Source organism: Peromyscus californicus, unplaced genomic scaffold, assembly GCF_007827085.1.
Source record: "Peromyscus californicus insignis strain IS unplaced genomic scaffold, ASM782708v3 Scaffold_10__1_contigs__length_136768540, whole genome shotgun sequence".
In the NCBI taxonomy this organism is placed as follows: Eukaryota; Metazoa; Chordata; class Mammalia; order Rodentia; family Cricetidae; genus Peromyscus; species Peromyscus californicus.
The window spans coordinates 30886079-30904553 of NW_026294391.1; the positions used below are offsets into that span (position 1 = coordinate 30886079).

The 18475-nt window shown below is 45.3% G+C and overlaps 1 protein-coding gene and 1 pseudogene across 7 annotated transcripts in view; both read right to left on the reverse strand.

The window, feature by feature from the left end:
• The window catches only part of Sh3kbp1 (SH3 domain containing kinase binding protein 1), a 343879-nt gene extending 340468 nt beyond the window's left edge, over positions 1-3411 (reverse strand). For 5 of the 7 annotated variants that reach the window (XM_052726364.1, XM_052726219.1, XM_052725905.1 and 2 more), the window contains exon 1: positions 3042-3410. In XM_052726364.1, the coding sequence (XP_052582324.1) occupies positions 3042-3045 (4 nt within the window). In that variant the 5' untranslated portion in view covers positions 3046-3410. Of the gene's footprint in view, positions 1-3041 lie in introns of all 7 variants that reach the window. The other 2 variants (XM_052726292.1, XM_052726149.1) reach the window with 1 other exon arrangement.
• Positions 3412-5615: 2204 nt separating this feature from the next.
• On the reverse strand, positions 5616-15577 carry LOC128102859 (protein SET-like; annotated as a pseudogene).
• Between the last annotated feature and the right edge of the window lie 2898 nt (positions 15578-18475).

Consider the following 18475-nt stretch of genomic DNA (forward strand, 5'->3'; position numbering starts at 1 on the left):
TAAACCAGATTCCTCTGCTCATCTTTCAGGACACTTACTATAGCTTTTACTTACATACTGCAACAACCCTTGCACTCACATCCTCCACCAGACTGAGAAGTTTAAGTGGGCAGGTCTAAAGGTAACACGTACCTGTTTCCTGGCTGAAAGCGGGAGATAAATACATAATGAGATGGATGGCTAGATGGATGAATATTTATCACTGCAGGTAGCATACTTCAAAAACTTACAAACACAAGCATTGTTAATGAATATGAGTAATGCAAGGTAACTGGAGGAGTAGAACAGGAAACAACCAAGGTCTCTGCAACCAGCAAAACCATGCCTTTTGCTCTGGCCATGGGCTATGGAAAATAAAGGGGCGAGCCCTTTCTTCCATGTTTAAGTCAAGACTTGTCGGTAGAAGGCATCGTATGGTATCGATTCTAGCTCTCACTCAGCATAGCCTACCGCTGACACAGCATTGCCCCGAGCTGCCCAAACTTTGTTGTTACTCTGGAAATCCTTCAACAGAAGTCATTTGCTTGGCTTGCAAACCCTTCACTACTCCCAGATTTGGGTCACAGTCCTTGCACTGCTCTAATTATAAGAGGCTTTCCCTGTGTCTGGCACCATAGGCCCCTCCCAGCAAGTTCATAGTGTTTTGTAAGAGACCACTGCAAAACTAGCCAACTTCATTTCGGGGTTAGGGATTTTGTGACTTTCAGTTAGTGTCCAGATCAAGGACTATATGATATGATCTGATTACGTTCGTCATCACTGGAAAAAAATCATCATTAGGCCAAGCAAGAGTATCAAATTGATAAATGAGATAAATCTGAAAACCAGAGAGATTTGGAGAAAGGGACTGTGTGTGAGTGTGTGTGTGTGTGTGTGTGTGTGTGTGTGTGTGTGTGTGTGTGTTCTCATGCCCTCTCACACAGAATCCTAGCACCACTAGGTCTCTCTATTAAAAAACAAATAGAATCAACTATTAAATATCTGTATTTCATTGCAAATATACCATTAAGGACTCTTTAGAAAACAGCAGGTGATTTTTACCCACAAACTACTACAAACACCTTAAATCCCACTTAGGCACATTATAATGAATTAAATGGCATTCATTTTACTCTTGGTGCCTCCATGTATGAACTCCTGAAATAAATAATAATTGATTGCTGCATAATGGCTACAATTTTAAAACGATACTGGAAAGAGCTATAAATTGCAGAAGCACTCTATTTTCTTAAGAGAGTTTAAAGAATGCAAACAGTTTAGATCTCAATGATAAACAGGTCTGCTGCTTCTTAAAGGAGACTCCATCCTCTTCCCACTGAGGTCTACAAAGCATAGCCTGCCCATGCAAACTGACAATTGCTTTTTGTGTATAACTCTTTCAGTAACCTAAAGCTGATCCCAATAGCATTCCCTATCAGCTCGGGAGAAAGCGGTGCATTTCTAAAGTGACCTCTAAGGGTTTTAGAGAAGTATTTACTTTGGCCAATGGACTCAATCTTCTTAATCAAGGCAAAACAAAATAAGAGTATGAATTAAATGTCGTGTCTTCCATGGAGTAGGAGGGTTGCATGCCATCCATCCATCCATCCATTCAATATTGATTTAAAGCCTGATCTGCACCAGACATCAAAAACAAAAAACAAAAAAACCATTGTGAGCAGACCATACAACACAATGCTGTCCTGATAGTCACTGAGCCCAGGTAGAGGACATAAATATTAAACACACTAGAATAGGTAATACTGCTGTGAAAAAAAAAGTGTCATATGAGAAAGGAACCCATTTAGACGTGGAGTGGTGTGATCATCAGAAAAGGGCATTGTGAAAAAAGTGACACTTAAGTTGAGAGGCCATGAGATCACTACCACTTTGGAAAAGGGAAAGGCATTTTGGTAAACAATCACAAATGGGATTTGAACTTCATTGATCAACAACTTAACTGGGTTAGACCTTTCCTCCAGTGCTTGTGTATGCATGAACATCCTGTGACTCCTGCCTACCCTTTCTGGCTGGTGCACCAAGATCCTATTACCTGAATACAGAAAAGTCTCACTTTATAATGACTTATAATGTGCAGACTGCTAGCTATGCTTGGCCTAGAAACACCCAAAAATAATCTGCTAGAGGCACAAAAAGCAGAGGTTGGCCATCAGCAAGACTTGGGTAAGCCGAACGTTTAATAGAGACCAGACAATCACGAGTCCTTTGCTCACTAAAGTGTTGGCTCCTCTGGGCAGTAAGGTGGTTCCCACACTGTCAGGTCTATAATAAATGGGACCCAAAAGACCTAATGTTAGCTACCTACATGGAAATTATGTTTTCTAGGTAAATCAAAACTGGATCACCATTTCCAGTTCCCAGCCCTGCAGACTTACAGAAGGATATGGGAAGTAGCCTTTGAGGATCACAGAGTGGAGAGGGGGCCAGACGGGAGGGAAGAAAGGCAGAGAGAGATAGCTGGAAACACAAGTGGGGGCTGCATGAAGAGCTCAGGACCCTGGGTCAGCCAGCCCGCCAGGCCCGGTACTGGGGCGTTTCCTAACCTTCCATCTCCGCATCAGCCGGCAATAAGGGCAATCTAACCCTCCCCCAAAGACCCCGAGATTCGAGGTTCTTCTCAGCCTGGGCCAGACAGGCACCAAGAACCCCAAGAGCCCTGCACAGGGCTGGAACCCACCAAATTCAGGTGCCCGCGTCCCCAGCGCAGGGAGGGTGCGCTTTGGTAAGAAAAATGGCAAAGACAAAACTCTCCCCGCCCACCCGAAAAAGGCAACCACACCCCCTGCATCCCTCAACCTAAGCCGCCCCGGAGCCAGCCCCCGCGATTCTCTACCCAGGTCCCCTCGGGCTCCTGTCCGTGCCGCGCGCGGGCTCCGCGGGGACACTAAAGCAAGTGAGAGTGAATCGGGGTGCGCAAGGCGAGGGAGGGCGCCCAGCGCGATGTCACTCTCCGGGCCCTGCTCCGGGGCGCCCTCCCCGGGTCTGCGGTCCCGGGATGGGCGCGCCGACCCCACACAAGGATGAGCGGCCCCTGCACTCACCCATTGGCGCCAAGCCGGGCCGAGCCGCCGAAGCAGCGTGAAAGTTAGCGGAATCGGGCGTGGGGTTCGGGGCGCCGGGGTCGCGGCGCGGGGATTGGGGGCGCGGGCGTTGGGACGCGGCTGCAGCTGGGCCGGCTTCTTCCTCAGTAGCGGTGGTGGCGGCTCAGCGCCGCCCGCTGCTGCCTCTGCTGCCGCTGCCGCTGCTGCCCTGGGGCGACTCCTGCTGCTGCTGCTGCTGCATCGCGGCCCCGCTGCGCCCGGCTGCTCCGGGTTTCCTGCTCTCGGAGAGTGGAAATTGCGAAAAAGAAAAAAAAAAAGCACCGCCCAGCCCAGGGCAAGGCAGCTGCCTCGGAGCCTGCTCTCCCCTCCTCCTCGCGGCTGCGAGGCTCCGCAGCTCCGCCCGCTGGAGGGGCGCGGCCGCCAGGCGGGGGCGGGGCTGAGGGGCGGGGCCCTGGCAGCGTCCGGCCTGACTCCGGGGCGCGTCCTCTGGTGGCGGGGCTCGGTGGCCCCCCTCACTACCCGCTCTGTCCCGACCCAAGCTCTGCCACGGTCGCCCCCTATGCGCTGATGCTCGGCTCACGCCCCAGGAAATGCCGCGAGACTCCTCGAGACCGGAGGAGATTTAGGGGGTCTTTGGGGGTGGGGGCGTCGGAGTTGAGGGACACGTGGAAAAGGTGGATCGGAAGGCGGTACCCCGGGGAAGGAGGGCTGCCCGAGGGGAAGCCATCAGCAGGTGAAGAGCCAGACACCTGCTGGGTTATGAACAGGTGACAACATTGGGAACCAGGCTGCTAGCAGGGGGCTGTTGGAGGAAGGGGCCTTTCCCTGCAGCTCGGAATGCCGGCAGGCCAGGTGCGACTTTGGAGCGTGGGAGGTGGTGGGCTCGAGAAGCCCAAAGAGAGGGGCGCAGCGAGGCTGCTGGGCAGCTGCACCACTGGACACCGCCTCTCACAGGATTGGACCCTCCTTACACCTGACCCGGTGTTGCCTGGACCAGGTGTGGGGTTCTATTGCTTAGGAATTTTTCGAGGTCCGAAGACAAAGCTTGGCTCGTTTCTATCAGGCATCCTTATGCAGTATTGACCTCAGACCTGGATAGCCAACAATTTAATGGATGCTAAAATGAAAATAGTAATTCACAGGAATTCCTGGGCAATTATAAGCTCCTTTTGGGGGGGTCCATTCCCCACCACACCTTTCAGCCATAGAGCCTGCAACCACATTCATTTACCAGCCTGTTATTTCCTTTCCACTTTCCACCATCTGGTGGTAGGAAGAGATAATGAGCTAGACTAGAGACAAAATAGACGGCTGAGAAAGTGAGACAAGAGAAATTAGATCATTGGCCCCTGCAAATGGAGGCTGGGGACTAGTATACTCAAAAGTGACCAAAGCTGACCCCATGCCCAGTGGAGAGCTGTCTTGCATACCCATTGAATAATAATGGGGCATCACTTGTGCATAAGTCATAACCTAGAATTTCTGTAGAAATGTGTTCTGGAAAAAAAATCATCCATAAGTGTGAGGCTAAGAAGGTCTTAAGTTTGATGAATTCGGACTTAAGGGCTAGCCTGGGACACATAGCATGATCCTGGAGATGAAGAGGGAGGGAAGAATAGCAGCAGCATCCTTCTCTAGATACCGTCTGTGTGTGTCACAACAACCTAGACAAGATCAAGAGACAGAAGGCTCATCCACATAGCTGTTCTGCTCATTACATGCCTTGACATATCCATGGTCTAACCAAGACAATGGAACCTTATGATCTTGCAGTTGACAAACACTGAGTGAGACTCGGAGCCTGACTTAACTCACTGTTACTAAAACATTCTCCCCTAAGCTCAACAAGAACTTGTCTGAGATCTGTCCAATTCCAAAAGTGGCTCTCTTGGCCAAGCCCCAGATCATTAGACCATCCTAATTCTCTCTCAAAGACATTCAGACCCCGGAAAATGGCTGGGCATGTGTTCAAGATGGAAATAGCTGAGCTAGACTTGTGGTGGCTTGGCACCTGGGGTGCTGAAGATTTGTGGTTGCTGACCCATGCATTCTCAGAGTGATGAGCCAAAAATCATTAAGGGCCCTGTTTGCTCTTCCAGAGAACCAGGGTTCAATTCCCAGTATGCCCATGGTGGATCACAATCATTTGTAACTCAAGTTCCAGGGGATGTGATGTCTGCCTCTTTTGGCCTCTGTGGGCACTGCACACACGTGGTGCATTTACAACCAAAACACCCATACAAATAAATTTTTTAAACAAAGTCATTGAACACTGTTGATGAGATCTACCAGACTTACCTGGACATCGCAGAGTCCAGTGCACCCAAAGCAGCAACCAGCTCAGGACTCTTCAGGGAGAAAGGACTTCTTTTATCCATTGCTTAATCTTAGTCTTAATCTTAGCCTTCTAATTGAATTGCTTTGCCAACCTCACCTTCAAGTTTTGAATCTTGGTCTGTGTTTTGTATAGCCCAGAGAATGGTCTGTAATACCATACCTTCAGTTTATTGAGTTAGTTTATTAAGTATATAGCAAGCCAAAGTAAAAGAATTAATAGCAAGAGACAGATAGCAAAATATCATTAAATCAGGTGCACACAACATCTGGCAGAAGCTGACTGGGGAAGTGGAGGAAGCTGGCTGGAATTTCTGACTTCTCTTTCCCATGGTGGGCACTTTTATATCATGGGGTAAACAACAGTGACATCTGTTGGAAATGGTTCACCTTCTAGCTATTCTCAAGGACACAGTGGTTTTACTCTTGGTCTGTTTTCTTGTAGTCTCCTTATTGACAAAGAGTTAGGAGAACCAGCCCATCCCCAGACCTTGAAGGACACTTTGAAACAAACATGCTTGGGTCTAAAATGGAGGTGGGGCAACCCCAATTTCAGAGCTAGCATCTCAATGAGCTCAAACAGCACAGGTCCATTTTGCCAATACAATGTACATTGCAGTTTGTCTCAAGGATGCCTTATTTTTGTGGCAATGGGACTTGAACCCAGCAAGTAGGCAAGTGCTGGACAACCCAGCCTAACTTTTCTTTCTTTCTCTTTTTTTTGTGTGTGTACACATTGGATTTATTGTAACAAAGCAACTTGTACACTTCAACATTTAAAATCAGCATATTTCCTTCCAGTGAAAAACCAAATTAATTAATTAAAATAAAGTTACAACAGAGAATGTCAACTCCAAATAAAAACCCTACAGGTTCTGCTGATTCTCCCATTGAGTGGCAGGGCTCAAGTCATTGTTAGGAGAGAATTTTTTTTAAAAGCGTCATCTTAAACTGCAAGGATGTCGGTTAAACATCACAATCAAACATGCCAAAGGAGAAGCCATGTTGTCACGATGCCCACTTACCCCCCCACACACCTCAACCCACCTTGCTGACCTTCTATACCCCCCTTTTTTCTTTTTATTAAACAAGAGAAAGTAGACAGATACATGTTGGTAAATGCTGTCTGTATTCACATAGAGATACAGAGTAATCTCTGAGCCCAATATACAGAGAAAGGAAAAAAGCTAGAAGTCTATGCACTACTACACAGGGGCCTAGCACCCCCCAGCCTCCAGCAGAGCCAAGGGGGCCGAAGGGCTTTTCTTTTTTCCCACAGAGCAGGGTGGTGGTGTTGAATCCACAGTTTGAGACAACAAAGGATAAAAAGGAATTTAGAGCAGAATAGTGGAGATTCTTTTCCTGTTGTATTTTTCACAAGGTATTTCCCCCAAAATAGGTTGAGAACCATGGTGTTGAGAAGAGAGACCTCAAAACCAGGGCTACTGAGCACAAGAGGGGTTGTTGGGGGAGGGATATGACTGCAACTTGTTCCCAGAGACTGGAGAAAATTCAAAAAGAAAAAGAAAATAAAAAAGAGGGTTGGAATCCATCAGTCTTCTGTGCTAGTCATCCTCGCCTTCATCCTCCTCTCTTTCCTCCCCTTCATCATCATCTTCATCCCCTTCCTCATCAATATCTTCCAAGCCTTCCTCTTCTTCACCATCACCATCATCATCTTCTGCCTCTCCTTCTTCTTCATCCATATCAGGAACCAAACAGGACTGCGAGGGGGTTGGCCAAACACCGTCTCTGATGGCCTCGCCTAACTCAGCTGCACCCGCATCAGAATGGTCAGTGAACCAGGTGAAGAAGCTCGCCGCCTCTTCCTGCTGGCCTTATTCTGCGGTTGGCTTGAGCGTTTTGTCAAATCCCTTCCTGATTTCTGTTTGATTCCAGTGGACTTTAAAGATGGGTCACCACTCTCATTCAGATGAAATTCTTTGGAGAGAACTTTATTTTCAAAGTAAGGATTTTCATCTAATGTCTTCAAATTCTGTCACTTCAACTCTGGTCAAGCATTGCAGAACCTCTTTATCTTCCTCCCCAAGCAGTGCAGACACTTATGGATGGTTGACAAATGTTGTTACCCAAAAATTTGGGATTTTGGTGATCAGTTCTGACTCTTCTGAAGAAATGGTTGGCGGAGTTTGTTATGTTTCTATTCTCCTTTCAGAATGCCCTCACTGGCTTGTTCATCAAGTCTGTCTGTTTGATGTTGTACTCTGTCAATGTGTTCAGTTGCTTCTTCTGCTCTTCTCCTTCCTTCGGCAGGCCGGCAGAGACCGACTTGTCCTCCAGCTTCAGGGCAGGGGTCGATTTGGGTTTCTTGGACTGAGGCAGGAACACAGATTGCCGTTTGGGGGCCATGGCATGAGGGGGGAGGCCAGGAGCCAGAGGCCAGAGGCCCCATGCTCACAGCAGGAAGGAACTCTCAGGACCTAACTTTTGCTTCTTGATCTCAAGACCTGCATCCTTATCCCCAGTCTGAGTGCACTTCCTGCAATGACAAACTGGGCGTTTTATCACAAAAGAAAGACTGGTAGCAAGACTTAATTAAAAAAAAAAAAGGTTCTTGAGGTGTGCCCTGACTTTAATGCCTTAAACTAAACCAACTGTGGCTTCTATTCAAAACTCGAGAATTCTTCATCTTCAGTTTCACTAAATTACGAATGAACATTCCCTTTTCCCACTTATTGTTCCGTTCTTCTGAATCATTCCCATTGTCCTTTCATTCCCCTTGAGAAGCTTTTGCTGACCAGCACAAGAGAAGTGAACGTCAAGATTCCAGTCCAGCTGCTGACATGAATACAAGAGTAATTCCGCATCCTGACTCCTTCCTACGAGTGGATCCTTTAAACAGAATAGCTAATGCAGGATTTCCAATGCATTCCAAATTATGTTAATTCATTGCATGAATATTTCTAGAGAAATACAATTGTATTTAATACCACATCATTTTCCCACTGAACTCCCATTTCTACCAGCATAGATAATGGATTTGGAAAATGGAAAGTATCTGACTTGTCACATTCAAATGGCATCACATGATTAAAAAGGCGCCACTGTGGTGCTCAGTGGTAGCAACGTTTGGGATAAAAAGTGAAGGTACTTGAGCCTTTGCTTCTCCAGCACTACAACCTGTCATCCTTGCTGTCTCCCTGTGCTTGGGCTCGACATCTGTAATTGACATGTCATGAATGATACTTTGCTTTGATAACCTTTAATATCATCTTTACATTATTACAAATTGCATGCTGAGTGCTTTACAAAAGACAGTCATTATATAGTACTTTTAGTGAGCTTTATGGAGTACAAATCTCACAGTGCTAGAAAGCAAAGACATGCTTAAGAAAAAAAAAAATGAAAGGCGTCCTAAAGGCCAAAGCTGGAACAGCTCAAACTACACATAAAATATATTCAGGTGTTGGAGAGATGGCTGCAGTTAAGAGTGTTTGCCACTCTTCCAGAGGACCTGAGTTCAATTCCTAGCACCCATACCATGTGACTCGCAATCACCTGGAACTCCCGTTCCAGGGGACCTGATGTCCTCTGGTCTCCATGGGCACCTACATACACGGTACACATACACACACACACACACACACACACACACACACACACACACACACACTAAAAATAATAAAATCTTTAAAAAACATCAACAAGAAGGGAATAAGCTGTCCTTACAGAGTGATTCCAGTTAATAAATGAAGATGAAGGTCAACAGCATTAGAATAGCAAGACAGGCTGGTCGTGATAGTTCATATCTGGAATCCCAGCACTCTAGACAGAAGGCTTGCCACAAGTTGAAGCCAGTGTAGGCTACACAGTGAGTTCCAAGCCGGCCTGAGCTACAGAGTGAGATCTTGTCTCAAAAAACAAAACGGGACTAGAGAGGTGGTTCAGCAGTTAAGAGCCCTTACTACTCTCCTCTCAAAGGATCCAGGTTCAGTTCCCAGCACCCACATAATGGCTCCCAATCACCTGTAACTAATTCCGCTCCAGAGGACCCAATGCCATCTTCTGGCTAACCCTGGCTCCCGAATACAAGCGGTGCACAGGTTCACATGCATGCACATACATAAAAGATAAAAGAAGACTGCAGTAATGGTGGAAGCACAATCTGACTAAAATCGCCAAATTACTGGGTGAACGTTTAAGTAGAAGAAGGGCATCTGCATGGCCTCAAAGTATTTGCCCCTTTATAAATGTCTTCATGCTTCCAACACGTGAAAGCAGTAACTTCACAGTGGGGAATGCCAGCAAATAGCCCTTTTGTCAGGTGAGCAAGGTCTGATGGCCATGAATTTAAGACAGTCTTTTCCATTCTTCCTTCACATTGTGTGTGCACTGGGCTAAAGGTAATGCATGTCAAGATCAAAAGCCATCGAATGAACATTTTGCTGTATTGTGTTGAGCGCGCCTGTGACTAATCTGGGAAGAAGCGACTTTCGCTTTCACATTGACTGAATCCTTTCCAACAAATCCCAGAGAACAGGGTTTACCTGATCTGCAGAGAGGCAGAAATGATCAAATGAGAGCAGAAACTTTCAAGGCATGGCTAAATCATGATTTCCTTCAGAAGTCTCTGTAGCAAAGGAAACACAAAGGAGGCAGCAGCGAAAAGATGCCATGCACTCTTTCACACACCTAGAAAAGTGCAAAGAGGGCTCTTGTTTTCAAACCCCAAGAACAAGGCCAGTGAGACGGTTTCATAGATAAGGGCCAGCAAGCCTGATGACCTGTGTTGGATCCCCAGGACCCACATGATGGAAGGAGAAAACCCAACTCCCAGAAGTTGTCCTCTGTCCTATATATGTGTTGTCACACATGTGCATGTGCACACATGTGTGTGTGTACATACAAAGATTCAATACAATTTCTAAAGAATAGCTGAGTAACCAACTTTAAAAGCAATTAGTTATAGCAAGTTTTATCTAGAACGGACAGAAGAAGGGGCTGGGGAATAGCTCAGTCAGTAGGGTGCTTGTTACGGAAGCAGGAAAACCTGTGTTCAATTCCCAGCACCCGAATAAAAAGCTGCAAAGTGATGCATACACATAGAAAGCTGTGCATAGTGATGCATACTTATAATCCCAGTGCTGACCAAGCAGAGGTAAGCACATCTCTGGGGCTCATGGCCAGCCAGTCTAGCTTAATCAGCAAGTATTAAGTCTGAGTGAGAAATCCCTATCTCAAGAAACAACATGGATGGTTCCTGAGGATCAACACCCAAGATTTTCCTTTGGCCTCCACATGTATGCTCATATTTGTGCATGAAAACCCTCCAACACACACGCACAAACACACCCCCCCCACACACACACACACAAAGTGAAATGCACAAAAGAGGGAAGTATAGAGGCTAACTTGCTAAGAACATCTTTCCATCCTTTTTCTTCAGCACTGCTTAGTTTAAGCAAACTGGGAGGACAGTCCTAAGAGACTATCAAGGAGTGTGGCTTCTACAGCTTTCTACTCATGCTACCATCCATGCTAAGAAATTATAAGAAAGAATATTTTCACAATTAAGATGCAAATCAAAGCATAATCAGAAGAAATTCTGGAAGTACCACACATTATGGTCTTCTGTGAGAAAAGTTAATGTTCAACCTAGAAACATGGGAATAAACATACAGACTGGATTTTTTTTTCAACAGAATCTTACTATGTACCCCTGGCTGATCTAGAACTATGTAGATCAAGCCAGCCTTGATCCCACAGAGATCCACCTGCTCTGCCTCCCTGTATGGGATGCAGTGGTTCTCAACCTTCCTAATTCTATGACCCTTTAACATAGTTCCTCATGTTGTGGTGGCCCTTAGACATAAAATTATTTTCATTGCTACTTCATAACTGTAAATTTGCTACTGTCATGAATCATAATGTAAATATCTGTGTTTTCCGATGGTCTTAGGTGAACCCCTGTGAAAGGGTTTCAACCCACAGGTTGACAACCATTAGATTAAAGGCTTGTGCCACAACAATTGGGTAGCAGGCCAATTAATTTAGGTGGGCACTGCTAAACGGACAAGGAGCTTTTGATCTTAATAATCAGTAATGAAGACTGAAGGATAGGAATTGACCTGCACAAATGGTTTCTTCCACCTCCCCCTGAACTTTAGCAGTTAAGCTGGGGGCCCCATCACAGGCCAGGTTACACTGGAGCTAGGTCTCTAGGCTGTGCAGTGTTCCACCATTCCAGACAGAGGGAAGGAAGAGCAAGGAAAAATGCCCATAGTCTGGCAAAATGACTGACTTGTGCACAATCAGGAGGAATGCAGGCAGATGTCAGCTCTAAGCGGTCTCTGTGCCAGCTGAGTGTCAACAAGACTCTGAAGGCAATGGGCAGCAATAGAGGTCTCCAAGCACCTATTTGGCACCCGTGGACTCCGCTCTGTGGAGCGGGTACAGGACCAGAGGAAGGGAGTCTTGGGGAAAGTGAAAAGGCAGCAAGAGGCCATAGAAATTAAAAGCCAGCATTGTGATGGCATTCCACTGAGCAGAAGAGGGACCATTTGAAGGCCTTTTTTTCTTCTGAGACAGGAACTATCACATGAAGCCCAGGCTGGCTTGGAACTCACTGTGTAGACCAGGCTGTCCTCCAACTCACAGAGTTCTCCTTGCCTCTGCCTCCTGAGTGCTGGGATCAAAGGCAAGAGACACTACTTCTGGTCCTTGAGAGTCATTTTTGAGATACATCTGACACATGTCACACACATTCTGTCAAGGCAAGGGGCCAAGATGGAGGATTCCTTTTTAAGACTTATTTTTATTTTGTATGTATAAATATTTGCCTATGTGTATGTATGTGTGCTGTGTGTGTGTATGATGCTTATTGTCTGTGGAGGCCAGAAGAGGGCTCTGGACCCCCTGGAACTGGAGTTAGAGGCTGTTGTGAGCCACCATGTGGGTGTTGGGAATGGAACCTGAGTCCTCCGGAAGAGCAGCAAGTGCTCTTAACCACTAAATCATCTCCCCAAGGTAGAAGATTCTAAAGAAACATCTTGTTCACTGGCTTGGAATCTGGATGGATGGGTTGCTCAATCAAGTAGAGACCAAAGTTCCTGTTGGGTGGGGACGTGGGGGAGAGAATAATTCACATTTGAATCTTGTTAAAAGAGAATGAGATGTTGGTTCATACTATAATACAGATGATCCCGGAAAATAGGATGATAACCACCAGAAGTCAGTCACAAGAAGACATTTATTATATGACTCCGTCTCTGAAAAGTCCACAACAGGAAAATGTACAGAGATAAAAAGTAGTTAGGAATGCCTACTGGCTGGTGGAGCTAGAGAGAGTGGGCTAATGGTAAGACTTTTGTTTTGGAGTGACAAAATGTTCTAAAGTTAACTGTGTGGCCGGTTGCACAACTGTGAGATACTAAAATGGGTGAATTGTACACTTTAAATAGACAATTTGTGCACCGTGTGAATATATCTCAGAAGCAGAAATATATGTAATAGTCATTATAAAATGTCAGTGTGGGAATCATGGAAAAGTTCTAGAAGTGGATTGTAGTGATGATTACAGTACTCTTAAGTGTTCTTAATGCCACTGAACTGTAAAGTACACTTAAATTGGTTAAGGAGGGTGGCAAGGGGGTGGAGAGATGACTCAGAAGTTAGCAGCCTGTAACTCCAGTTTCAGGGTATGATGTAGTGCCCCCTTTTGGCTTCTATAGGCACTACATACATGCATGCAAAACATTCATATACATAAAATAAACAAAGCTTTAGAAATTTTGATCGAATATTCTATAATCTCATTATTACCAATATTTTCAGAGATAATTATCACTGTTCATTACATAAAATATGTGTTACATATACATACATTCAGACAAAACACCTATACACTTAAAATAAAATAAATACATCTTTTATAAATGGTTAAAAGGGCCAGGCAGTGGTAGCACACACCTTTAATCACAGCACTTGGGAAACAGAGGCAAGTGGATCTCTGAGTTTGAGGCCAGCCTGATCTACAGAGCAAGTTCCAGGGCAGTCAGGACTACACAATGAAATTCTGTCTTGGGAAAAAAACTGAAAACAAACAAACAAAAAATGGTCAGAAAGACAAATGTTATGTGTCTTTTACCACCAGAAAAAAAATTGTCATTGATGGATTATGAGGCCAGGCAAGGTGGTTTTCCCTATGCTTTGCCTCCTCTAGTAATACCCTCATGCTGCTTCCCAGCAGGAAGTCACTACTGCAACAATAACTACCCTGCTACCCTCAATGCCACCACCTTAGAGTGCTGAGAATCCAAGCACAGTGGGCACAGTCATCTCCCAGGTTATGAAGCTCCCAGTGCAGGGAGCCAACCCAAGATCTGTCCTCCAGCCCCAGAGGCCACGGGAGTTAATTGAAAACTCTCGGAACCAGGCACTTACCTAATAAGATATGGCACAACCCTTATGTAGCACAAGTTCTTATTAAATAGAGTCGGTTAAATCAAGTTTACCTCCTCAAAAATAACTACAGACTAGCCACAGGCAAAAGTGGAGTCAATGAAGTCTGTCTTCCCGTTTTGCTTGCCAGTTCTCAGCTTAGACTTCTAGTCCCCTGCTTGAGGTTTGTGTTTGTTTGTTTGTTTGACTGGTCTGGGTTCTGTTTGTTTTGTTTTGTTTGTACCACAGGGGAGTGCCAGGTGTGGTGTCCAGCAGCAATATGTGGGAACTGCCTGGCAGCGTGCACTGTAGATCCTATCCCAGACCTGCCCAATTGGAAAGACACTGGCCCATGTTTTAACCACCTGTCCGGGGATTCCGATGCAGCTAACAAAGGAAAACCATTGCTATACTTCTGCTCCTCAGACCCAAGATGAACAACCGGGTCATCTCATAATGTGGTTGGTGCTTGGCAATGAAAACGGGTGCAAGGGGTCAGCGAGATGGCTCAGTGGGTAAAGGTGCTTGCCACCAAGGAAGACGGCTTGAGTTCAATCCTGGGACCCACATGGTGGAAGGAAAAAATGACTCTCCCAAGTTGGAATCTGACCTCTATATGTGTGCTGTGAAGCACGCGTATGCGCGCGCGCGCGCACACACACACACACACACACACACACACACACGCATGCACGCACATAAATATTTTAAAAAAATTCTTTAAAAGAAAAGTAACACACACCCTGACCTACCAAAACTGATTTGTTTTATGAAAGATAGTTATATCATCATCATAACAGAAGTAATACTTAGTAAGGCCTTTAAAAATAAAATATTAGAGACATGTAGTATAAAATCAGAAATCTGAGACTGAAGAAATAGTTCAGTGGTTAAGAGCACTTGCAGATCGGGGTTCAGTTCCCAGAGTCTACAAGGTGGTTTATAATAGCCTGTGTAACTCTAGTTCCAGAGGATCCAGCGCCACCTTTTGGCCTCTCTAGGCACTACCCACACGATGCTCCTTCATATGTGCAAGCAAAACATTCATTCATATAAAATAAATTTTAATTAAATCTTCTATAATCTTACTATTACCAATTTTTCAGAGATAATTATCACTGTTAACTGTCAGGTCCCAAAGAAACCCAGGACAAGTCTCACTCAGTACCTATGGCTCCTCCCAGCATTCCTCACCCCTACCCTACCCCTCTCTCTCCCAGGGGTAGGCTTCTGTTTCCCTTTACCCAGCCTGATCCCTATGTAACTCAGCCATTTTGGCTAGGCCACCTCTCTTAGTATCCCATGTGCTCTCTTGGCCCCTTGGCTCCTGGTTCCTCTCTTGACATCTTGGTCCTGTAACAGCCCCCAGAACTTCGTAGACCTTAGCACAACTGACTCCATGACAGAAGTGTCATTCAGGCTGTGAAACTCAGCACGTAGATAGCACCACCTGCCAAAACTGAAACAAAGACCTAATCTATCAAAGTTCATAAAGTTCTGGGAAAGTCTCAAAATGTACTAACCTTGTTTTTTGTTATTGTTTTTGTTTTGTTTTGTTTTTTGGCTCTTATAGTTCTGCTTCTAGTTAGCTGATCTTGTTAACTGAAGTATGTCAACCTAGAACATGGTTTTTGTGCTTAAAAGCTCACCCTGAGAAGACTCAGTACTACTCTGGAATCCTGAACACCCAATATAGTCACCAGCCAGCTAATAGAGATTTTCTATTGGCTTAAACCCAAAAGACTGTCTGAGCAGTCTTCTCTGGAGAATACCCCACAACAGCCCACAGCTCCTCTCTTGGTCCACTTACCTCCCCTGTTCTCTCCTCTCTTCCTCTCTTCCTCACCCCCCATCCCCACTCTCCTACCCCTACCCCCTATTCCCCCACCCCTCACCTCCCACACCATCCCACTCCCCCACCCCACACTCTGCCTCCCACACCACACCACTCTCCCACCCCCCACCTCATCCCACTCCCCCACCCCACCCCCTGCCTCCCACCCCACCCTACTCTCCTACACACACACACACACACACACACACACACACACACACACACACACACCCCAGCCACCCCACCCCCACTCTCCGCCACAGCCATGGCCTGGTTCAGTCTACACCTTTCCAGATACCTCTGGCTGTTTTCTCCAACGTATTACAACAAAACCCCTCTCCTCAACCATACCTAGGAGCAGTCATGTCCTTATTTTTCATTCATTGAGTCCATAAAATATTCCTCTAGAAATTACTCTACCTGTTGACATTGTGATTTTTCATCTGTAACTCCTTCCTACTGCTCTAGTGATGAAAATGGAGGTCATTGGGGAATGCAAGCACTCTTCTCCTTGGAAGATTCCCAGATTACCTATATTAGTTATTTTATTCAGACACTTCACATAAGTGTGTCCTTGCCGTACCCAAACACTGAACAAAAAGCGATCTAAGAGAGGGAGAATGATCGACTTAGGCTCACAGTTGAGGGCAAGTCCCCCGATGAAGGCAAGGCGGCAGGAGCATGAGGAGGCTGGGCACATTGTGTCCACAGTCAGGAAGAGAGAGAGAAAGAGAGGGATGCTCATGCTCAGAATTTCTGCTTTTTCTTCAGTCTGGAATCCCAGTCCATTCAGGGAGGTTCTTCACTCCTAGGTTTCATCTCTGAAACACACTCACACATTTGCCCAGAGCTGTCTAAATCCAGTCAAACTGACAACGAAGACCAGCCTTTTCTTTTTCACATCAATTTGACTGTGAAAATAGTAACCGTGTCGGGAATAGATTTTTTTTGAGAATGTATTTCATAACCTTACTCTAAGAAGTAATTCAAGTTTCTGACTTTAAGACACTTAGGCAATTGTCTGATACTCTTAAAGGAGATAGATGCTAAGCCTTTTTCAAAGGGTCCACTCTCAGTCCATATACACTCTGAGCTGACTGACCTAAGTAGGAAAGCTATTTGCAGCAGGGCCCCACTAAGGAGCTGGGACTGACCTCAAACTGGGAATTCTCCTGCCTCAGCCACCCACATGCTGAGATTCCACCACCCCTGGTTAATGATGCTTCATTAGAGATTCTGTGTCCTTGCACCCAGCTTGACTATGATCATGTAGCCATTAGCTACCCGGAAAATATCCTGGACAAGAAGAAATCTTTGTTTCATTTTGCTTGTTCATTTTTGAGACAGTCTCTTGTAAACCAGGCTGACCTTCCAACTTGCTATAAGTGAGTATGTCCTTGAACTCCTGATCCTCCTGCCTCAGCCTCCCCAGTGTTGGGATTACAGGGGTACACCAGCACTCTGGGCTACAAGAGAAAATTTTGAAATGAAATTTTGTCATATTCAGATTGAAATGTCAGGGGCTAGAAAGATGGCCCATTTGATAAAGTGCAAGAATGAAGACACCCACACAGAAGTGCAGAGCAGCAGCGAATGTTTGCACCCCCAGTGCTAGGGGTGGGTGGGGTGGGGAGAGAGACGAGGAGATGCTTGGAGTTGGCTGGCCAGCCAGTCTAGCCAAACGAGTGAGCTCCAGGTTCAGTGAGAGACCCTGTCTCAAAAAAAAAAGTTTTGAAAAAAAATTTTTAAATAGTAAAAAATGTTAAAAAGGAGAGCGATTAAGGAAGACATCTATGTGGATAGCCTCCACACATGCATACACACACACACACACACACACACACACACACACACACACACACACAAAATAAGTAGTTAATTTTGTTTTGTTTTGTTTTTCGAGACAGGGTTTTTTCTCTGCGTATCTGTAGCTGTCCAGGAACTCACTCTGTAGACCAGGCTGGCCTCAGACTCACAGAGATCTACCTGCCTCTGCCTCCTGAGTGCTGGGATTAAAGGCGTGCGTTACCAGCTCAATAGTTTTTTTTTTAATAATTTAAAAATGTAGCAGTTTTATATGTACCTCAGTCTTTCATAGCCATAAGCAACAATGATAACCTGTCATATAAGTACTAGACATCCCCTGGCCCCAAATAAAGAAGTGCAAAGTTCTACATGACAGAAAATTATAGTGTTATATCTTTGGAACAGAAGCATGGCATTGGTCACACTGTTCTTGTGTCTCTGGGCAGCAAGGATGATGATTTTGATAATCACCATCACTGATAGACAAGACAGTTCTGTGATACTCCCTCATCCTCTCCTGCTAATCTCTAACATCAATGTAAGTCAAGTGGTATTATTCCTATTTTAGCAATTGAGGGGACTGGAGTTCAAAGAAGCTAAATGTCATGCTCCATCAGTGTCCTTTCCCAGAAGAGAGCAGTCCAGGGGACAGAAAGTCAATTGTGCCTGATTGGATTAGAGATGATGGAATTGTCTGAAATCTGACTAAACAGCCTATTTGTTTTGTCATGGTTGAGAGTTCCTACTTAATGGTCTTAACACAGAATGTCGGTGCATCCTCATAGATATTTTGCTTGGCATGAGATCTGAATGCATTTGTGATCTGGATGCACATCAAATGCTCATGGCATAACACTTGGTGATAAGACAAAGTTCCTGTTGGGTGGGGACGTGGGGGAGATAATAATTCACATTTGAATCTTGTTAAAAGAGAATGAGATGTTGGTTCATACTATAATACAGATGATCCTGGAAAATAGGATGATAACCACCAGAAGTCAGTCACAAGAAGACATTTATTATATGACTCCGTCTCTGAAAAGTCCACAACAGGAAAATG